We start from the raw sequence: 22,068 nt of genomic DNA, 5'->3' as shown, positions 1-22,068 counted from the left end.
CCAAAATTGCCAAAATTCACAAAAACAGCGTAATGTTTGCGTGAAGTTCCACTTGATAAATCAGTGCTGGTTTTCTGTATACGAACTCCTAAATTCACCCCCCACCCGGCCTCCAGTTTGGCTGAAATACATTTGCAATCATTGGGGGATTGAATCGGACATCTTACCCCAATACAGCGATACGCCAATGGATGGGCTCTGGTGCCAGGAGGTGGCTGGGTTGAAACATGCACACGCATGTATCCAGGAGCTGTGGCATCTGCTGGTGCTGCAGGAACCCAGGCTGTGCTGAAAAGCTGTGTAAGGCTAAGGCCCCGGTCTCTCCGCTGTAACGCGCGCCTGCGATATTGGCGGCGCGTTCAGCCGATTCCCCGTTCTGCAGCTCACTGCAGGAAGAGAGATCGGGTGGGGCGTGACGGGGGCGCGGCCATGAAGTCACCCGGCAGGTTCGCCCTCATTGGCTGAACCGCCGGGGGGCGTGCCTAATCGCTCGACGCGAGTCCTGCTCTCAATTCTATTGAGAGCAGGAGCAACTCTCGCCCGAGCGCTGCGGCCCCCCCTTGCAGCGGGCTCGGCGCCATTGAGGGGAGGGCTCTCGTCCGTGGAAGCTGTAGTAGGCAGCGGGGGCAAGGCCTAACACGGCAGGCATAAACTTATAGGGGTCCATGTTAAAATGGAAGAGAAGTAAAAAGGTAACACTGCATGTCATTACCCAGAATCCCTGGCCTCAATGCAAGCAGGGTATTCTAAGAGATAATGGGGAAAGACAGGGTTGCAGACCTGCCGGAGACGTGTGGCATTTGCTGTACAGAAGGGGCGGTAGTAACTTTGGACCTATTTACAAAACGTGCAGTGTGCAGACCCCTTTTCCACACTGAACACACCCCCCTATTATACTAGAATCACATGTTTAGAGCCACTCACAGACGTGACATTTGCTGCACTTTTATTTTGATATTTCTTCACAACACTGTACAGTAGGATGGCTGTTTTTACCTCTGGTTTTACTTGTACCCTGCTTACTGATTTCTTTTGTAACTGTTTAATTCCTAAAAAAATTAGCCCCAAATCAATTGAAGCAGCAATCCACACTGATCGCCTTTTTTCGCGTACCATTTTTTTTTACGATGGAGAGATCACTTTTTCCCCTTCCAAAGCCATTTAACATTATTATTATTGTTTTTTTTTTTTTTTAACTCTTGCTTCTTTCAGGAAAGGCATTAGTCCGGGAGGTTAAAATGAAGCTCTCCCCAGAGCCCCTTGCAGTCTAAAGGATACCATGGTAATAATCTCAGAGGCGCCAGCTCCTATCTCTGCTGTAATGCCTTCTGCATAACACACTGCAAGCAGACCTGACTGTGAACTGCTGCATTAAAGAGTCTAAAACACAGTCCGACTGGCTTGAGAAGCAGCTTTGCTTGGTGTCAGGATGCCCTGTAGGTGCTTGTACTCTACGATGGTCCGATGCATCCTCTGAACTTTACCTCTTAGATGCAGCGTCCGTTATTCGAACAAATCACGGCGCCGTTATCGTGTGCTCTGCTAACTCCTTCTTGCAGAGTGCTGGCGTTGTACTTGGCGGTGCTTTGAAATATCTCGTTAAACATGAGATTACGACGATCTCCAGACGTTGGTTAACACGCAGCACTTGCTCATATCCTGCCCTTGCCATGTAAGCAGCGTATATGGAGACAAACCCACCACTAAAGGGTCACGTTAGCCAGGGTGGCCAACTCCAGTCCTCAAGGGCCACCAACAGGTCAGGTTTTACAGATATCCCTGCTTCAGCACAGGTGGCTCAGTCAACGGTTGCATTGGCTGGGATATCCTTAACCTGCGACTTGTTGGTGGCCCTTGAGGACTGGAGTTGGCCGCCCTCGAGATATGGAATCCCTTCCCATCAACTAAAAAAGCCTCCCGAAAATGAGTCGTGTGCTCCCTGGGAACAGGGTTGGTATTTCTTAGTTTGCAGTACCATCGGTGAATTACTACAGGGGAGAAAGTATTTGGTGTGCTCAAGTTAGGCGCAATACCCCATTGCGGTGTAATTGCCGTGCACCTGTGCCACGTTTCCAGCAGGACAAGTGAAACGTGTTTTAAAATAGAAAGATACAGTATAATAAAGGGAAAGAGAAGACCACAGCACTGGTATGTCTAATTGAGTATTAAAGACTTACATTTATTCCATGTTGTATTCAGCAAGAAAGACGGCAAAAATATGCACCGTTTCAGGTCACCGTAACCCTTTCTCAAGCCCTAAATATCTCGAAGTCTCTAAGGCTGAGGCCCCTGTACCTCCGCTGTGCGCGCGCCCGCAAGACTGGCGGCGCGTGCAGCCGATTCCCCGGTCTGCAGGGAGCTGCAGGAAGAGAGACCGGGGGGGGGGGGGGAGGGGAGTGACGGGGGCGCGGCCATGATGTCACCCGGCAGGTTTGCCATCATTGGCTGAACCGCCGTGGGCGTGGCTTAGCGCTCTGTCGCGAGTCCTGCTCTCAATTCTATTGAGCAGGTGCAACTCTCGCCACAGCGCTGCAGCCCCCCCTCGCAGCAGGCCCGGCGCCCTTGAGGGGAGGGCTCTCGTCCCTGCAGCGTCCGCCACAGCGGGCGCTGCAGTAGCCAGCGGGGACCAGGCCATATACTCAGTTGCACATACTAGTGCTGTGGACGGTTTTCTTTATCTGTTACCTTGGAAGTTTATTTATAATTCATTTATACAAATGTGTTACCAGGAAGTAATACATTGAGAGTTACCTCCCGTTGACGTATGTCGTGAGCATAGTTATGATGGCGCTTCCTAGTCACACGTGCCCCTAGAAACCTTATTCTGGTGTATTTTTTCTATTATCTCTACTTTGCAAATAGCAAGTTATTTATTCTTTAAGATTTTTTAAGATTGAAGCTGTTTCAACTTATTTTTGTGCAAAAAATAGAAAGCATAGCATTCTGATCCACCGGAGCACGAAGATGTATCCCATTTTGTTGGGGTTTCTGTGTTATCCTGGTTTAAACATTAGCGGGAAATAACCAATTCTGTATTCTTCATTTAGGGGACGCCGTTTGCAGACGGGTAATAATATATGGGGAGCAGAAGGGATAATGCAGACACTCCAGCCATGAGTTAAAACAGCGGTCAACCCCCAAATATCAAAAGCATTGAGATATGGGGAGTTGTGGTCCCCCAAAAAGTTAATTTTTGTGGAAAATTACCAATATTAAGGACACTCACTTTAAGTACACTCGCGAGTAAGGACATATCGCCCAATAGGCAAACGGCAGCTCGCGCATGCGCCTATCAGCACGTCCTGAACAGCAATACCCATTGCGTACGTTAGTGCGGGGTATGCCTGTACTGTGTTCCTATGCACCTTGGTCAATAATAATAAACATTTAGGTATTGAGGTTGAGCAGTTTATCGTATATAGTGGTTAAATATACAGTATACTCTTGGGGAAATGTTATAAGTAAAGTATATAATATTCATTACTATAATATTAATGTGAGGTTACACTTATTGGGAGACTTTGCAAGACTGACCTATGACCGAGTCCCACCAGCAAAGATCTTTAAACCCCTTCTGTGCCGGTGGACATGCATTGGTATCCTACGTGCGCCAAGACGTTTTGTGCACCTAGAGCTCTCTGGCAGATACAGGGTTAAGTGCCGAGTAGCGGGGGGGGGGGAGGGGGGAAGGGAGGGAGGGGGAGAAGCATGGCTGGGTATTAATGGTAAGGTAGATCTTGGAAATAACGTCCCTTTTTTTTGTCTTTTTCTTCTCTTTTCCGCTGCTTCCTTGTGGAAACGCCAGGAGTCAGCCAAAGGTAAGCTGTGTCTTGTTTATATTTTGCCCGTGCCATTGTGCTGGCCTGCTGACCATTTCTTTAACCAATTCAGCATCAGAGGGGACTGGGACACATTGCAGACACCTCCGGCAGCTAAAGAGTTAACCTGGGATCACTGTATCCGCAGGACAGTTGCAGGCACGGCTGGCACTGACTGGTCCAGCACGCCCAGTACAAAATAAGTGTATACCACCACAAATAAATCATTTAGCATTTAAGTCCCCAGCTGTCCCATAGGCCATACTGTAGGTTGCAAATCACCGTCCTGCCATTTAGCTGATCAGCACAGAATCCCAGCAAGCTCTAACCCCAGAACCCACCACATCATACATATATATATATATATAAAGGAAAAAAGAGGAGAGAGCGCACGCCCATAGCGTATAAAAGTATTTAATGAGGGGGAGGGGGGAGAGAGGGGGGTAAAAAACGCACTTACAAAAATGCAATAAAATCAAGCATATGTGATATATAATAATCACCACCATCCGGTTTTTCTGTAGACTCTTGGGGCCGTCCCAGGCTCCGTTGGTAAGGGAGCAACGTCACAGCAGATTCCCAGGGCTGGTAACACCATCCGGTTAGACTGCAGACTTTTGGGGCCGTCCCAGGCTCCGTTGGCAGTGGAGCAGAGTCCCAGCAAATTCACAAGGCAGGTGTGCTGTATAATAGTCCAAGAAAGAGGTCCCGTAATAGTGGTGCCTATAGCACTCGCGCCTGGATCAATACGCTCCAGCGCTTCGTGTAGACTCCAATGTCTGTGCGTCTGACGTCACGACGCTCCCTGACGCGTTTCGTCAGTCACGGCTAACTTTCTCAAAGGGATAACATGAGAGGGGGAGGTCCGGTATTATATATACACAACCTCATGATGGTAATTAAGAGAAGTAACCTCTCCTACTCAGCTGCAATCGTTTTTTGTGCTGCTACACATTTATACACACCCATTTACATAAAATACAGATAATTAACCCTAAAAGGATTGGAGGAGATGGTTGGAGTAGGAGCAAAATTTAAAAACATACACTCTGAATACCAGTCTAAATCCCAATTCATTTTGAATGAATTGCACAATTTGTACAGAAATACTTATATCTGCCAATTCACTTATATAAAAACCATAGATGTATACTATATGTATATAACCCATAGACTGGTATAACATTGTTCATAAAGACAGAAAAGAACTGAGAAATTCCTAAAGGGATCATACCAAAATAAAAATAAAAATAATAGAAGTAAAAAAAATAAAAGTAAAAAAAAATATAAAAGCATTCAGCCTGCATGTGCTTCAAGACCTAGTTGACCAATAGTATATAAATTTATATATGGGATATGTTATAATTATCCACAGGGTGCATCAGTTAATTAATACTTGAGCACACCTAGTATATAGAGAGGAATGACTCACATACAGGCTAATACTATACATATGTAGCCCTTTTTCTGCCTGCATACAATAAGGAACTACGGGTGTTGCATGTACCTGTGGCTTCAGGAGCTCTGAGCCTCCGCTATTGGGGAGCCTGGGGTCATACCTTTACTTATCACGGTGCAGCGCCTCCACTTGCCCAGGATCCCCATGATGGAGAATATGCCCTAAGCAAGAACACAACAACCATATTGTGCAACAGCAACCTTTTATGTATTATGCATACGGAACGGAATAATGGCAGAATATATATTAACGTTACACACACAGAGTGGCTCGACCACACCTTATCAGGGATAATGTTATGTACACAGGTGGCTCTACCACTCTCCCTAGGAGTATGTCCTATAACCAGTGTCTGTATAGTACCATATAGTTTCACACTGATGCCCCAATTAGTTAGTGGGAGGCGGGATCAGCGCCTGTTGACCGGTGTAGGTGCACTTGTAGACAATGATACCTTCCGGTCACTGCGGTGACCGTCACACTCCACACAGGGTCCTTAGCGTTATTCCAGCCTTTCGCCGACACTCTGTTATGCTGCTCCGTCTGCATCCAATCCAAGATGGCGACCGCAGCTCCGCTGCTCAAACCGCACTAAAGGGAAACGTCCCTAACTACTATGGCCGTCCCTACAAAACAGCACCCTACGATGACAGGGAAATGCTCCTCGGGCCTGGGGAATGTATCTCGCCTAAGCGGGAAGGTCACTGGCCCTCCGCTCACGCACACGAGGTTCCGCCAACCTCCTCCTTCACCTCCCTCTCGTGTCTGACCCACCGCCCACACGCATCCGGTTCCTCTATCCAGAGTCCCACTCCCGATTGGTCCTCAGCCGACTCTCTCACAGTTCAGAGTTCAGAGTGGTTACCCTTCGCGCGCTTTTCTCGCGCATGCGCAGCCTAACTGTACACAGTGACCTTGCTGGCAAAAGGACAATATGGCGCTTCCTTTGCAAATGACAGCGCGGAACCTTTATATATATATGCACATCCTTACATTCTCCCCTCTCCAGAATCCAACGTCCCCGCTGGTCTACCTAAACCACATATATATATAACTATTTACACAACCCTCTCTTTCCTAGATTAGATTACACATCTCGTTAAACAGTACCATCACAGTTTGCATCCTATGCCGAGCCCACTGCTGAGCCTCATAATGGGGTGCCCCGAATTGGTCATATGCCATCCGCATGGGAGGCTGACTGGTTCTTTGACTTCTCCGAGGCTGATTCTCCTCCGCTTCCTCTGCAGAGTATCCAGTCTCCACTGGTAATTCCATCTCTACCCTTGAGGGGTTTTCAGCATTTGTACAGTCTCTCTGGGGTGTGAAACAGGGACTTTGTGGATCTAGGGACTGACTCACTGGAGTCAAATGGTCAATGTTCGGGCCAAGAGGCTCTTTACCCGTGGCTCCTTCGGTCGTGTAGCTCGTCCTGCAGTCTCTTCCTCCATTCATCCGGGAGTGGCGAGTCGCCGAAGTCAAATTCCAACACTGAATCAGAGGTAGTAGGAGAGCATCCAGATTGTCTCGTTGAGACCTTCTCCTCGGGAGTCACGGGATATATTCTTCCCAGCGTCTGTCGCCGGTCAATAGTCATGGGGTACGGGGATATATTCTGCACGTACACCCAGGTGCGACTCGGAATCTTCCCGGGCCATTTCTTTACGGAGGCCAGTACTTTGTAGCCCAACCGTTGTTCGTCTTGGGCCACACTTTCCACGGTGAAGAGTTGATCCTCCGACCGTCGTCGGGGGTAGTGGCAAGCAGCGACCATCATTCGTCCTTCCCCCGGGGGAATTTGAGTCAGCCCCCATTCTTGGCTGTAAAGGACGCCGTACTCCTCTTCAGTCGCAATTTTACCGCAGACCTCTTGGAGGGCGGGGCAGGCCGCTAGGGCCAGCAGCGGGGCTTCTCCCGCTTCTTGCAAAAACTGGCGGAATACCGCGCGCACAATGTCAGCGTTGGTCCCCAAGATAATTGGTGCGCTGGGATGGTCCTGAGGTTCGGGGCACACTAAGGCCTCCACTTCCATGGGGTGGTGTTTACCCGTGTTCAGCTGGAGAATATCTAACTGCACCTTTACTACTCCGTCTATGGGGTAATCCTCATGACTCAATCCCCGTAGTCGCAAGGCATCCGCAGATAGCAATGGCAATTGGTGTAGGTGTTGGTCGTAGAAGGGCCGGTATACAATGGTCACTTGGGACCCCGTATCCAACAATGCGGCGGCGTAGATGCCCTCGATAACTACCCGAATAATGGAGGCAGGGCCAATTCGGTGGCTCGGAGAGGGCGGTGATGCCTTTTCATCCTCCAGAGTTTGGCACGGCATTGACTGCGCCGGTCGGGACGACGTCCTCCGCGAGGTGGGGCAGCGGGCCCGTAAATGTCCCATCTTTCCGCATGCGTAGCACTGCATCTGACTGAGGTAATCCTCGCCTCTCCTGGTTGGTGAACTTCGCCCGGTCGGGGGACGAGATCTGGGTGTCACTGGGAGGGTGACATCCTCGGGGTCGGGATCCCCAGATTCGGGCACGTCGGGCTTGGGTTCCACTTTCTTGACTTCCTTACTCCCCGGCGGTGGTTTCTTCCCGGTGGCTAGGTCACGCCCTAACAACACCGTCTCGTGTGCTTGGACCCGATCCATTAGGTCGTGAAACGACAAGGCTTGTCCGGGCGATAAGCAGCTACTGACCCGCACCGACACGGGGTGTAGGGGTAGGAGCCCCCTCAACAGCTGAGTGGTGCGTAGTCCGTTGGCTTCTATCCTCGGCAACACGCCCTTCCTCACCAGATTCCAGAGGTCCAGGTGTAGTCGCCTGAGAAAATCGGACACCATTTCCCCTTCCTTCTGGGCTAACGCATGGAATTTGGCCATCAAAGCATATGTGTCCACCGGGGCTCCATACGCCTTTGTCAGGCAGTAGATGAGATCTGCCGCATCAGCTTCCGGATTGTCATCTCGGTAGTAGTGCACCATGTGGGACGCGGGGGGCCGTAAACACTCAACGATGCGCTGTCTGCGGACTGCGTCCGTGCAGGTCCATTCAGGCAGTACCTGTTCGGTATGATCCAACCAGTCCTCTATCCCTACTTCCCCTTGGGGCGTGGGTTTCTCACCGGAGAAGGCCTTTAATTTCCTGTACTGGAGCGACTGGGTGGTGTTGTGGAGAGCGGCGGCTATGGCGGGAATGGAGGTATCTCCCGGTAAGTTATCCCCGACTGCGGGGTAAGTGTCCAATCTTGATAAGCTAAGTCGGTTGAGGCCAGACCGCAGACCGGACGGGGTGGATGAGGAGCCTATGCTCAGGGCTGCCGGCCAGCGAGGGTGCAGGCCATGGTCAGGGGAGTGGTCGGGGCCTCCGGTCGCGGCACCTACGGCGGGTGTGTACTCTCTCTGTGGAGTGGAGGTAGCCAGGGGCGCAGGGGTGTCCGTCTGGACTATGGGGCAACGCACCCCCGGGGCCTCGGGCAGCAGCAGTATACGGGGTAAAGCCTCGGGGCATATATCTTGTTCCGTGGCATACAAGATCCGGCGCCAGGCCTGGTCGCGGTCATAGAAGTGGTCTTGTACTTGGGCATTGTCCAGGAGCGGGAGCTTTCGGACCTGCTCGGTCACTGTGCCTAACGAGATTGTGGCGGGGACATGGCCCAGCGCGAAAGCACGGTTCAAGGGAATCCCGCGCCGCTGGGCCCACTTGCGCACCTCGAGCGCCGAGGGCACCGACATGATGTGGGTTGGTTGCACAATAGAGACATAAAAAAATGGTGGGGCACCCCAGGTCTAAGATCTCAGCAGCGCCTCCAAATGTAGCCCTTTTTCTGCCTGCATACAATAAGGAACTACGGGTGTTGCATGTACCTGTGGCTTCAGGAGCTCTGAGCCTCCGCTATTGGGGAGCCTGGGGTCATACCTTTACTTATCACGGTGCAGCGCCTCCACTTGCCCAGGATCCCCATGATGGAGAATATGCCCTAAGCAAGAACACAACAACCATATTGTGCAACAGCAACCTTTTATGTATTATGCATACGGAACGGAATAATGGCAGAATATATATTAACGTTACACACACACAGTGGCTCGACCACACCTTATCAGGGATAATGTTATGTACACAGGTGGCTCTACCACTCTCCCTAGGAGTATGTCCTATAACCAGTGTCTGTATAGTACCATATAGTTTCACACTGATGCCCCAATTAGTTAGTGGGAGGCGGGATCAGCGCCTGTTGACCGGTGTAGGTGCACTTGTAGACAATGATACCTTCCGGTCACTGCGGTGACCGTCACACTCCACACAGGGTCCTTAGCGTTATTCCAGCCTTTCGCCGACACTCTGTTATGCTGCTCCGTCTGCATCCAATCCAAGATGGCGACCGCAGCTCCGCAGCTCAAACCGCACTAAAGGGAAACGTCCCTAACTACTATGGCCGTCCCTACAAAACAGCACCCTACGATGACAGGGAAATGCTCCTCGGGCCTGGGGAATGTATCTCGCCTAAGCGGGAAGGTCACTGGCCCTCCGCTCACGCACACGAGGTTCCGCCAAAATCCTCCTTCACCTCCCTCTCGTGTCTGACCCACCGCCCACACGCATCCGGTTCCTCTATCCAGAGTCCCACTCCCGATTGGTCCTCAGCCTCAGCTGACTCTCTCACAGTTCAGAGTTCAGAGTGGTTACCCTTCGCGCGCTTTTCTCGCGCATGCGCAGCCTAACTGTACACAGTGACCTTGCTGGCAAAAGGACAATATGGCGCTTCCTTTGCAAATGACAGCGCGGAACCTTTATATATATGCACATCCTTACACATATATATTTAATAACTAAAAAACAAGAGATACATAACATCATATATATTATATAAATAAAATGCAATAGTGTGTACATATACAGACATACACAATCAAGTACAAATATTGCCCTTGGCGGGTGTGTAGATAATTTAAAATTGAATATAGACAGTATCTCATGTGATCCTATCAGGAAAAAAATGATCAGATTGGGGATATTTTGAACCATCAGTCTGGAGTCTGTATGCCACAAACAAGGCCAGGACCCGGGGAACTAATTAATTGTGAGAACATATTTTAATTAATTGTATTGTTAAGTTATGTGGAAAAAGTATATTATATAAAATATATAAAGAGGTATATATGTGAAAAGATATGTAGTGTATGTGTAAAAGGAAACTTTACCATTTGTCTCATTCGCCAATGTTTACTACCCGGGCCCTAAATGGCCAAACTAAATTAAGTGCCTATTCAAGTGAATATTAATTTTGATTTTAATTTTAATTTTATTTTAATTTATATGAAGGCTATACAATAATTGTAATAGTGTATGTGAGGATAAATACCTAATACCATCTATTAATTATTATTTTTTTATACTTGCACATTTATGTGGTTTAATTAGAAATAAGATCATCCTAGGGTTTAATAGATGGTATTAGGTATTTATCCTCACATACACTTTTTCCACATAACTTAACAATACAATTAATTAAAATATGTTCTCACAATTAATTAGTTCCCCGGGTCCTGGCCTTGTTTGTGGCATACAGACTCCAGACTGATGGTTCAAAATATCCCCAATCTGATCAGTTTTTTCCTGATAGGATCACATGAGATACTGTCTATATTCAATTTTAAATTATCTACACACCCGCCAAGGGCAATATTTGTACTTGATTGTGTATGTCTGTATATGTACACACTATTGCATTTTATTTATATAATATATATGATGTTATGTATCTCTTGTTTTTTAGTTATTAAATATATATGTATAGTATTAGCCTGTATGTGAGTCATTCCTCTCTATATACTAGGTGTGCTCAAGTATTAATTAACTGATGCACCCTGTGGATAATTATAACATATCCCATATATAAATTTATATACTATTGGTCAACTAGGTCTTGAAGCACATGCAGGCTGAATGCTTTTATATATTTTTTTACTTTTATTTTTTTTACTTCTATTATTTTTATTTTTATTTTTATTTTGGTATGATCCCTTTAGGAATTTCTCAGTTCTTTTCTGTCTTTATGAACAATGTTATACCAGTCTATGGGTTATATACATATAGTATACATCTATGGTTTTTATATAAGTGAATTGGCAGATATAAGTATTTCTGTACAAATTGTGCAATTCATTCAAAATGAATTGGGATTTAGACTGGTATTCAGAGTGTATGTTTTTAAATTTTGCTCCTACTCCAACCATCTCCTCCAATCCTTTTAGGGTTAATTATCTGTATTTTATGTAAATGGGTGTGTATAAATGTGTAGCAGCACAAAAAACGATTGCAGCTGAGTAGGAGAGGTTACTTCTCTTAATTACCATCATGAGGTTGTGTATATATAATACCGGACCTCCCCCTCTCATGTTATCCCTTTGAGAAAGTTAGCCGTGACTGACGAAACGCGTCAGGGAGCGTCGTGACGTCAGACGCACAGACATTGGAGTCTACACGAAGCGCTGGAGCGTATTGATCCAGGCGCGAGTGCTATAGGCACCACTATTACGGGACCTCTTTCTTGGACTATTATACAGCACACCTGCCTTGTGAATTTGCTGGGACTCTGCTCCACTGCCAACGGAGCCTGGGACGGCCCCAAAAGTCTGCAGTCTAACCGGATGGTGTTACCAGCCCTGGGAATCTGCTGTGACGTTGCTCCCTTACCAACGGAGCCTGGGACGGCCCCAAGAGTCTACAGAAAAACCGGATGGTGGTGATTATTATATATCACATATGCTTGATTTTATTGCATTTTTGTAAGTGCGTTTTTTACCCCCCTCTCTCCCCCCTCCCCCTCATTAAATACTTTTATACGCTATGGGCGTGCGCTCTCTCCTCTTTTTTCCTTTTTAGATATCTTGTGGACGTGGTTGGTCCATATTGAGAGCTGCCGGAGACCCTGCATACCAGCACCTATCCCATTCATTGGACTATTTGAGGACTGGTTTATCCTTTTTTGCCTTTTTTATATATACTATTGTTCATGTTTTTGTGGGCCTGATACTATTATAGGTCCGCAATACCATATATGTGTATATATTGCTTATATTATTAAGATATTCATCCATATTTACATCATATTGTTATAGCATATATATATATATTTATTGTATATGTTCTTTAGAGGCGCAGCTTTTTTCTTTGTTGTGTATATATATATATATATATATATATATATATATATATATATATATATATATATATATATATGTGTATGTCAAAAGGAGCGCTACTGAGTGTGGCCAAATGTATACAACAAGAGACAAAATACCCAATGCTACAGTACATCCAAATACTGAGCGTGTCCAAATGTATACAACAAAAGACAAAAATACCCAATTCTACATACCCATTGCTACATTAAGTAGCAAGGTTTTTTCCCTGTTCCTGTGTGGACAGACCCACTGACGTCATTCTGCCTCCAGCAGCGGCCAATGAGAATTTGCATACATTAGGTAATCTTAGGACCTGCACACTGGTGAGATGGCTGCAGGCTTATAACGCTTTGGTCAAAGGGTTTAACTAAATGACCCTTACTCATGAGAATTCTGACATTGAGGTATTTAACTACTGTATATATTGTCATATTGGATGTAGCATTGGGTATTTTTGTCTTTTGTTGTATACATTTAGCTGATCAGCACTGGATACTGTACTGATTCTGGAGAGTTACAACTGCTTTCATTAAAGTCGGGCCAGATCAGAAAACATTGAGGTGTAGGTTGACTACAAGCTTATTGTAATGTCATTTTAGATATATTTATAACACCCGTACCTACCGTATATATTTACATTACCTTAACCTACAAGTAAGTTTCAGTGGGCCAAACGTCACTCAGCTGCCTAAGCAACTCAAAGGAAATTAGCAGGAACCGGGTCTTGGGGCCGCTCCCAGGTCCTCGCGGGCCACAGCTGTTGAAGAGCCCTGGTGTAGGGAATGAATTGGGAAAGATGAAGTAGGAAGTAAATAAAATAATCCTTTTAAACTAAAAATGTAAAAATACAGATTAAAACAAATCTGTTTTTGACTGCGGTGGTAGTGTACTGACGTATTTGCTTGGTCTCCTACAAAATACTACTTGATGGAATTTCTAAAGGGCCCTGACATGAATGGACAGGCTATAACACTAAGGACCCCCCAACCAATGTGATATAAAGCTGCTTCCCAGTGCTGGAGAAGGGTTTCAGCGCCATTCAGATAAATGGGATTAAAATTTCCTACATGGGGAAAAAACGGCATCACAGGATATTGAGCAGGGGCCCAAATCCTCCCATCCCCCAGGTCGTGCACTCTTGGTAAGATATTGATCATGCAATTCCCGCACAGGTCTTTGCGTACGATCACTGCTTCTGGTCCATGGACGAATCTGTTACGGAGAAGTTTGCAGGTAATGTCACTCATGCTTCATTGTTATTGATCTGTAACACATTAATACATTTACATCTATATTCCGATATTTGATGGACATTCCATCTATCAAAATCATATTTTCACCAGAAGTGCCAGTGTGATGGTACCAGGTGTGCAGGGGGCTTTATTTACTAACCAACAGTACTTTTTTTTTCTTTCAAGTGGGACAGTGTATAAACAAAGTGGATTTATTTGATAACAGGACTCCTCCTTTGTTGAGGTAGTGCAAATATTGTATAACTCGGTGTAAGATACAGCCCAGTGCTGCTCCAGTATTTCATTCATTGAGATTGTTGGTTTAAAAGAAAAAAAATTGGCACAGGAATAGTACATAAAAATAAATGGAGCCCATTTCATCCACTAGTTTTAAAACATTTATACTGCAGTGCACGTCCCTCCTCTGCTATTATTCACGGGACTCGGGAATACTGCCTGGGGTTGATGGGCTGAAGAATGACAGCATTACAAAATTACAGTCTGTAGTCTTTGTAACTGTTAGGTCTAAAAAACCTGTGATCATTGCCCTTGAAGATGGGTTTGGCTGGTTCGCCAAATGAACATTTGCTCATTAGACGGGTGCAAATAAATGTCCCACTTTTCAATATATATCAAATAGTCCACGGCTCAGTTCTTTTCTCAATTTATTCAGAGACCATAGAAAACATATTTCACCGCATCATGTCAGTCGGTTCCATCATTCAGGCATATAGAATTTTGTTAGTCGAATCTTTAGCTTTGTTGTTCTTAGCTTAGTGGTGTTAAATTATTTGATTCTCTACATTCAAATACACTCTTTATGCATTTGAATCATACCTATTTCTCTCACCGTCAGCCAAAATGTTCTTGGTCAATCATCAACATTAGAAATGTACTTTGTTTTAAAAGAACCTCTTTGTTCTGTCACTAAGTAACTACTGTATAGTTAATCCTATGTTACTTGCCTTTTAAGAACCACCTCTATTGTATTGTCTTTCTAAGTATTTAACTAACCTTTGATTCCAAACCCTTGAACATATACTATTCAACTCAAAACACATTAAACATACCAAGATTCTAAATCACATAAAACATGTCTACATCTGCCTGTCTACAGACTGATTTAACTTCTTATCTTTGTAGAGGCAGCTTATCATTTTCCAATATAATTTCTAATTTCATACTAAATTACTTATTTTAACTAGTTACCTCATGAATATATATGTACAGTATATAGAGAATGATTAATGATTAATATTTAGGCTTGAAATACTCAGCCCTGACCTGGACAACAAGCATGTAATAGTTACATAGTTGCATCGTGGATGAGGTTGTAAAAACACATCTATCCATCAAGTTCAACCTAGGCTAAATTTAGATGAGATACTTATCTTATTGTAATTACAGTAAATTGCTCCAGAGGAAGGCAAACAAAAAAAACCCAGTGAAATATCATCCAATGATATCTCATGAGGGAAAAAATACATTCCTTACTGACTCCAAATAATGGTTAATCAGATTTATCCCTGGATCAACATCCTTCCCATGTTTACTTATTTGGTATATCCCCGTATACCTTTCCTTTCTAAAAAGATGTCCAACTTTTTTGAAGATATCTATTGTATCTGCCATCACAGTCTCCATGGGTAATGAATTCCACATTGCAACTGCCCTTACTGTAAAGAACCCTTTCCTTTGTTGCTGGTGAAATCTCCTTTCCTCCAACCTTAAGGGATGTCCCCGAGTCCTTCGTACTGCCCGTGGGATGAATAGTTCTTTTGAAAGCTCCTTGTATTGTCCCCGAATATATTAATATATAGTTATCGTATCCCCTCTTAGGCTGCGCTTATAGTGCCGGCGACAGCGACGTCACGTCAAAACAAATGCATTGACGCTGTCGCGTGCGCTTATAGTAAGTGCGGCACGACGGCTCGGTCGCGATCGCTGGAAGTCATCTCAATTGTATTTTTCCAGCGCCCGCAGCCTGATGTCGCCGGCACTATAAGCGCGGCCGTAGACACCTTTTCTAATGTAAACAAATCTAATTTAACTAGCCTCTCCTCATAAGTAAGGTTGTCCATCCCCTTAATTAATTTGGCGACTCTTCTCTGCATTTTTTTTAATTATTTTTTTATGGTGTGGTGCTCAAAACTGCACACTATATTCAAGGTGTGGTCTTACTAATGCTTAAATTGTGTTACGAGGATTCATACGTGTAATAGTCATTCTGTATTTGTTCTTCAATAACCTCTCATATTCCTTAGATATAACCAGGCTCATAAGGTGCTCTTGTAGTATACAGCTGCCTCTTTCTTCCATATAAAAGGATTACCTCTAGTAATAACTAGCCAGCATTTCTGTCCATTGCATTGCTGGTAATGGGTGTCCTTGCTCCGCGTCACTGATGAATGTCCCAAGCAGGGGCCAGCACACAGGACAGTTATCACACTATTTCTTTAATGAAAGGTTGGCTGTTAAGTAGGTATCTATCGTTTTATCCCACCAACAGCAAGGGTATGTCTGTTAACCAGATATTAGAAAACTATTGTCTAGAAGAGCAAATCAGTAATCTGTATGGCGCTGCATAAAAAGACCTTTACACTCCTGTGTCAATGAAAGTATTGGTACTTAAGCAGACAGAGTATGACACAGCCTGGTTTGGCTCAGTTGAGTGCTCCGCTGATAAAGATGTGTATGTTTGAAGTGGTTAGTACAGTGAGTAGAAAGATATACCCGCACGCAGTTAATAGCTCTTACAAAGTGAGATGTGCGGCAGTCATTTCTCCAGGGGCCGGGCAGAACCTCTCTATTTCCCTGCCAAGTTTCCAGTTAATCTTTATCTGCATGTTTTACTTCCTCCTTACCAGTGACCCAGACTGAACTAATAGCGATATGGTTAGCTGTTGACTTGAAACCACGTGATTATTGGCTGTTTTTACAACCATGTGACACACGTCCGTCTTGTTTGCTCAATGGTGGTAAGGGTGGGCACTTTCACTAGTGTTTCGGTTCTAAAATTCTTTAGTTTTACTTGTTTTGAAAACGTCAGCCAAACAAAAGAGGGAGAAAATCTACCAGGCAGGAGAAGCCTCAAAACCAATTCATTATTCACGGAAGTATGACCCATTAATTAATTACTTGCACCATGTGACAAGCGGCCACTGACATCTCCTTGAGCCTCATGTTCTACTAAATTACTTTTTCGCCATGATCAGAATCCTCAACCAGAGCAAGACCTACTTTTGTAGATTATGGAGACACCGTACTTTCCCAGAATTCCTGCGATTCCTGATGAAGCATTTTCTTGTTCGGAGTTGGTAAAATAAACAGATTACTAACTGGATTGTAATAGATTTGCTGCACAGAATGTGAGCATAATGAACAAACAATCTAAAAGAATAAAAAGGTTTATAAATGCTACATCTTCTGTTTTTTCTCCGCACAGCCCGGGAGAGTGCAGCAGGGTATCCCTTTAATTAAAATATAGATTTTCCCCCATTTCTTTTTAACATTTACTTTAGCAGGCCCTTGTTGTGCTTTCCAAAGCCTTTTTATACACCTTCCGTACTACACAAGTAGTGAGATGTAATAAATGGAGAGCACTTTTCTGCTAGTTCGTTGTCCCCACTTCTGCACAGGTCCTTTGGGCCATGTAGAAGTATCCACTTAATGTAGCCAGTGAAGGTCATATATGAACAGACTGGCTGTTTTCAGACCTGAATGCCATAACGGTATCCTTCCCCACACATGGGAAACACCTAAATGTTCTTAATGATGCAGGTCCCTTAAACTGAATCTTTTCTGCGTCTCGTTCCTGTAGGTCAAGATGTTGTGTTTCAGTGCCTTGGGGAGAACATACTTCAGAATGCTTTTGAGGGCTACAACGCCTGTATTTTTGCCTATGGACAGACTGGTAAGTTGCACAGTATCTCGATTACCCCCTTCCCTTGCCATAAAGGGCTCTAATGCATTCTGGCAGGGAATGGTATAAACACAGTTAAGACTTCACAAACGTAGTAATTACTGTTAGTGACCACATGTCCTAGTTTAATCTCGGACTGTCCCCGTTTGCAAAGGTCGGCACAGATGCACAAATAAGTAAGGAATTTCTGCGGGCTGTATCAAAAGCTGGTAAAACTGGTACATTTTTAGAGTACTTCCCTTCTCTCCACCCAACATATCTCTGCCTCCCGTAAACCTCTTCTGGTAGATTCAATTATGACCCCCTAAGTCCTGTCGTATGCTATTCCAGCTTTGCAGTAATTATAATGCGTTGAGCGGCAGGCGCAGAGCGGTCAGCCGCTCCTGAAACGGTAACGATGATGTTTTGCAGGTTCGGGGAAGTCCTACACGATGATGGGTACTGCAGACCAGCCCGGGCTCATCCCAAGGCTATGCAGCACCCTTTTCGATAGGACCCAGAAAGCCGAGAACGAAGAACTGAGCTTTAAGGTGGAAGTCTCGTACATGGAAATCTACAACGAAAAAGTCCGGGATCTCCTTGACCCCAAAGGGTACGTTTTATAGCCCCTTCAAATGAAATCCCCTGTTCCACTATTCACAAAGAAACCATTAATCCGAGACAGCACACATGCATACACTGATTAATTCATGACGGCTGTCTTGATGATGTACTGATATTATAGTTTGAATGCCCCGAGACATGAGGTTATCTTCACACCTTTTATTTGATATATAAATACAAATATATGTGAACAAAAAATACAATCCCAGCGCTCTCCCCAAATCGGCTTGCAATTTACTAAATAAATGTGTGTGTATGTATGTATTATTTTCCACTAAGGAATTTGTGCACACATGGTTTGCCTTCATAATAATTGAACTTTGTTACTGGCTTAAGCCAGCTTTTAATTGCACTAAATCACAAGCAGCATTATGCTTCATTCATTTAACCCTCTACGGGCACTGACACATATTTCACCTAGTCTAGGTCCCTGCTATATTTGGGGTTTACCCTGACGGGCTTAGCAAGCTTAATCATGTTATGATCAAAATATGTCATTAAATGGCTTCTTTATTATTGGAGTATGGCTGTAAATGTAGATATGCTAGTAAATTAATATTGTAAGTATATGAAAATGTTATGAGTTGACACTTACAGGTCTTCTGATGCTAGCGGGCAGTGAGAGAGCCCGAGCTCGCTGACTGGTACATTGGTTTGATGTAATAAATCCTTTTTATTTTGTGTGCCAGTTCATTCCATTGTGAGATGTCTGTATACAGTCACACACACATGACTTGGATTGTAAGCTCTCCGGGCCAGGGATTTCCTTTCGTATTGTCTTTGTTTGCATTTATTATTGTAGATTATATGTAAAGCGCCAATATATTCCCCAGCGCGGTACAGTCGGGGTACAGTTTTATGTATATTACATAAATACTTATTGTTCTACACTTATTGTATTATAATTTCCTGTAATGTATTGTAGCTTTTGTAAAGCGATGTATATAAATAAAAACTATACATGCGTACATAAATACACACACACCTATACGTACATGTACGTATGTATAGTTGTATCTCTATGCAGCGCCAACAGTGCTTTACAAAAGCAACAATATATTACAGGGAATTATAATACTTAATACAATATATATGTCGTACAATCATATAGTACGTACTATATGTGATCATGGCCCAGCTGCTCTGGTTTATGTGGAGGTCCAGAGCTTGATCAAACAGTAAGAGACACTATTTTTATCATCTCTGATCATTCCATTGACATGCAGCTGACAGCACTGAGTTAGTTTACTAAGCAATCTTATTTTCCTCTTCTGATGCTTATATTTGAATACACTTTTGTTCGGACTGAATAATAGCATTTTTGTGCAACACATTCTAGCAGGATAAGTTGAGTCAAAGCCTTTTACATACAGGGATTTGTTCATCGAGGGATTGCATTATACATCTACACTAAATCCCCCTGGTATCCCAGAATAAAGCTCATTTATGCCATCGTAGATGTAATTGTAACAGGTCCCCCTGCTCATGCTAGAGATCATGGCACCAACTGGTCCTTATTCTTAACCCGTTGCATTGTCTTGCTACATAAAGGAAAATAGTAGGTTGTGAGCCGGTCACTTCTTGTAATGAATGTCCACACCACAGCATTAAAACAGGCAGCATGGTCGTGTCTGTGTCTGTCCGTCTGTGTCCGTCTGTGTGTCCATTTCCAACCAGGTAGGAAACGCTTTAAAAAAAAAAAAAAACTCCTGATGTACAGTATATGGAATAAGTGCATCAAGACATAAATGTAACATTAAGAGAAGAGTCCTGACCCTAAAGAGTTTCCAATGTACTCTAATTCTCCCGATATATGTACCTACAGGACATGTTAACGTCTTGCAGTGATACATAGACAAATACTTGTAGGGAAGGTGGGAAGTGCGTTTTTCTGCATAGTTGCCGCACTGGCAAGATTATGAAGCGGTGATCATTACTTTACCAGATACAATGGCCAGGAAGAGTGGCCGAGTAAGAATGGCGCTGGAGAGAGGACCCTCGTCGAAACCCAGTGCCATTTCCTTGCCAAGCCTTTTTGTTTCTCCCGGAGTCTCAGCTACCCAAAAGCAGCTGTAGGCTTTGCATGGCCGAGGCTCATTGTGCCTGCCAAATTTTCTGCAGCACCGCAGTAACATCAAATGTTAAGCAGATTAGAGGCGTTGAATGCCTGTTGTGTGTTGAGAAATGTTTTGCCTCTTCTCGCTGTGCTTGAACTGGCATTAGAACAAAGGTTGGCGGTCACAGCCACCTGTGTCATAGCAATTGTGAGTTCACAGATGTGGCTAAATGAACTGGGGGCTAAGGCATGCTCAGATTTATGGGTTTGGAAGGTGCTTACTTATTTTGAGAGAGTGGTGTAGTAATGTCTGATGCTGGTACATCAAATAGAGGTGAGTAAATTAAAAGCTTAATACCGACGGCTACCATACACATCCATAAACTTGCCACTAGCAGCATACATTTGTGACTCAGTTGAAAAGTCTTTAGTATGTTGGGTTCACTTGTTCCACTTGGGTATTATGCCAAATTGTCGTTCCTACTCATGCTAGTATTGTACACATGCCTTTTTTCTTTTAACTTCATTACTGCCAGAGCCAATGGCGATAACCATTTTGCACAGAGCAATATATACACTACTTCATCACTCTGATGGCAGCGTGTGACCTGTAACCTTGTTATTTCCTCCTCAGAAGCCGCCAGTCTCTCAAGGTTAGAGAGCACAAAGTGTTGGGTCCATACGTGGATGGCCTTTCCAAGCTGGCTGTCGCATGCTACAAGGTCAGGAATGAGTCTCAATGCATATTGACGGTCCATCATGAAAACAATGTTGAGTGAAGTTTGCTGCTTTGCCGTTTCTCTGTTTCAGTCCCTACACCAAAAAGGAATGCTTGTTTTTGTTGAAAATTATTACCATTACCAAATAAAGACCATAACAAATAAGGTGCATGGATTAAATTCACTTTGATTAGAATTAAAGATGTACAAAATTGTCCAAAACACAACTTTTAAGTGTTTTTTCTCTCCCAAACGATTCACTGCTGAATGTTTTGCCAAGACCCCAAGTGCTAATAAAGTCCCTAAATTAGTAAGCTTTCAGGGAAATATGGGCAGACAGTGCGTGCGTGTGCGTGTGCGTGCGCGTGCGTGCGTGTGTGTGCGCCCCATTTCTAGTCTCTGCAGTAAGCAAATCTAGCAAATTGGTGCGTCTCCAATAGTCTGCGAACCCTGACTGAGCCGTGGCTTATTTCGGAGGTGCAATATTTTCCTTTGTATCTTGAATCTACAACAATTTCCCTGTAGGGTTTTCTATATTCCGCGGTAACCACAGAGCATGAATATGAATGGTTTGAAACACACGGAGAGGGGCTCTCCGTCCCTGCATGCCAGGTTGTGGAGCACTATGTACGGTATGGGACACACAGACTGAATAACCGTGCTGACGTTTTACCTTTGCTTCTATTCAGGACATTGAATCTTTGATGTCCGAGGGGAACAAATCTCGCACTGTGGCTGCAACCAACATGAACGAAGAGAGCAGCCGTTCCCATGCCGTATTCAACATAATCCTGACGCACACGCTCTGCGATGCTCAGTCTGGGGTGAGCCCCCTCCTGCTTCTCCTGCAATGTTTTCACCTTGTGCTGTACCTGAGCACTGTCCGTCTGTCACCGGCAGTGATTGGAGTGGTTTAAAAGAGTAATCATACTGTGCCTTATGTAAAAAAAGATCTACATTTATTACACTGTGAGGGAAAGCTCTTTGGGCTGTTTTATGAAGAGATACCAGCAATGTTTGGGCGAAACAAATTGGAAGGGGATAGAGTTTTTATTTTTTTAAATAAATTCCTT

At 44.4% G+C, this 22,068-nt stretch overlaps 1 protein-coding gene across 3 annotated transcripts in view; it reads left to right on the top strand.

The window, feature by feature from the left end:
* The window catches only part of KIF13B (kinesin family member 13B), a 260,575-nt gene that overhangs the window by 86,836 nt on the left and 151,671 nt on the right, over window positions 1-22,068 (top strand). For all 3 annotated transcript variants that reach the window (XM_075598681.1, XM_075598680.1, XM_075598683.1), the window contains exons 3-8: window positions 3,806-3,818; window positions 13,636-13,696; window positions 17,516-17,608; window positions 18,029-18,209; window positions 20,911-20,998; window positions 21,685-21,819. In XM_075598681.1, the coding sequence (XP_075454796.1) occupies window positions 3,806-3,818; window positions 13,636-13,696; window positions 17,516-17,608; window positions 18,029-18,209; window positions 20,911-20,998; window positions 21,685-21,819 (571 nt within the window). The remainder of the gene's footprint in view (window positions 1-3,805; window positions 3,819-13,635; window positions 13,697-17,515; window positions 17,609-18,028; window positions 18,210-20,910; window positions 20,999-21,684; window positions 21,820-22,068) is intronic.

The sequence above is a fragment of the Ascaphus truei genome, chromosome 4 (genome assembly GCF_040206685.1).
Source record: "Ascaphus truei isolate aAscTru1 chromosome 4, aAscTru1.hap1, whole genome shotgun sequence".
In the NCBI taxonomy this organism is placed as follows: Eukaryota; Metazoa; Chordata; class Amphibia; order Anura; family Ascaphidae; genus Ascaphus; species Ascaphus truei.
The sequence above is the reverse complement of the archived record's forward strand: the minus strand, read 5'-3'. Positions and strand labels throughout refer to the sequence as shown.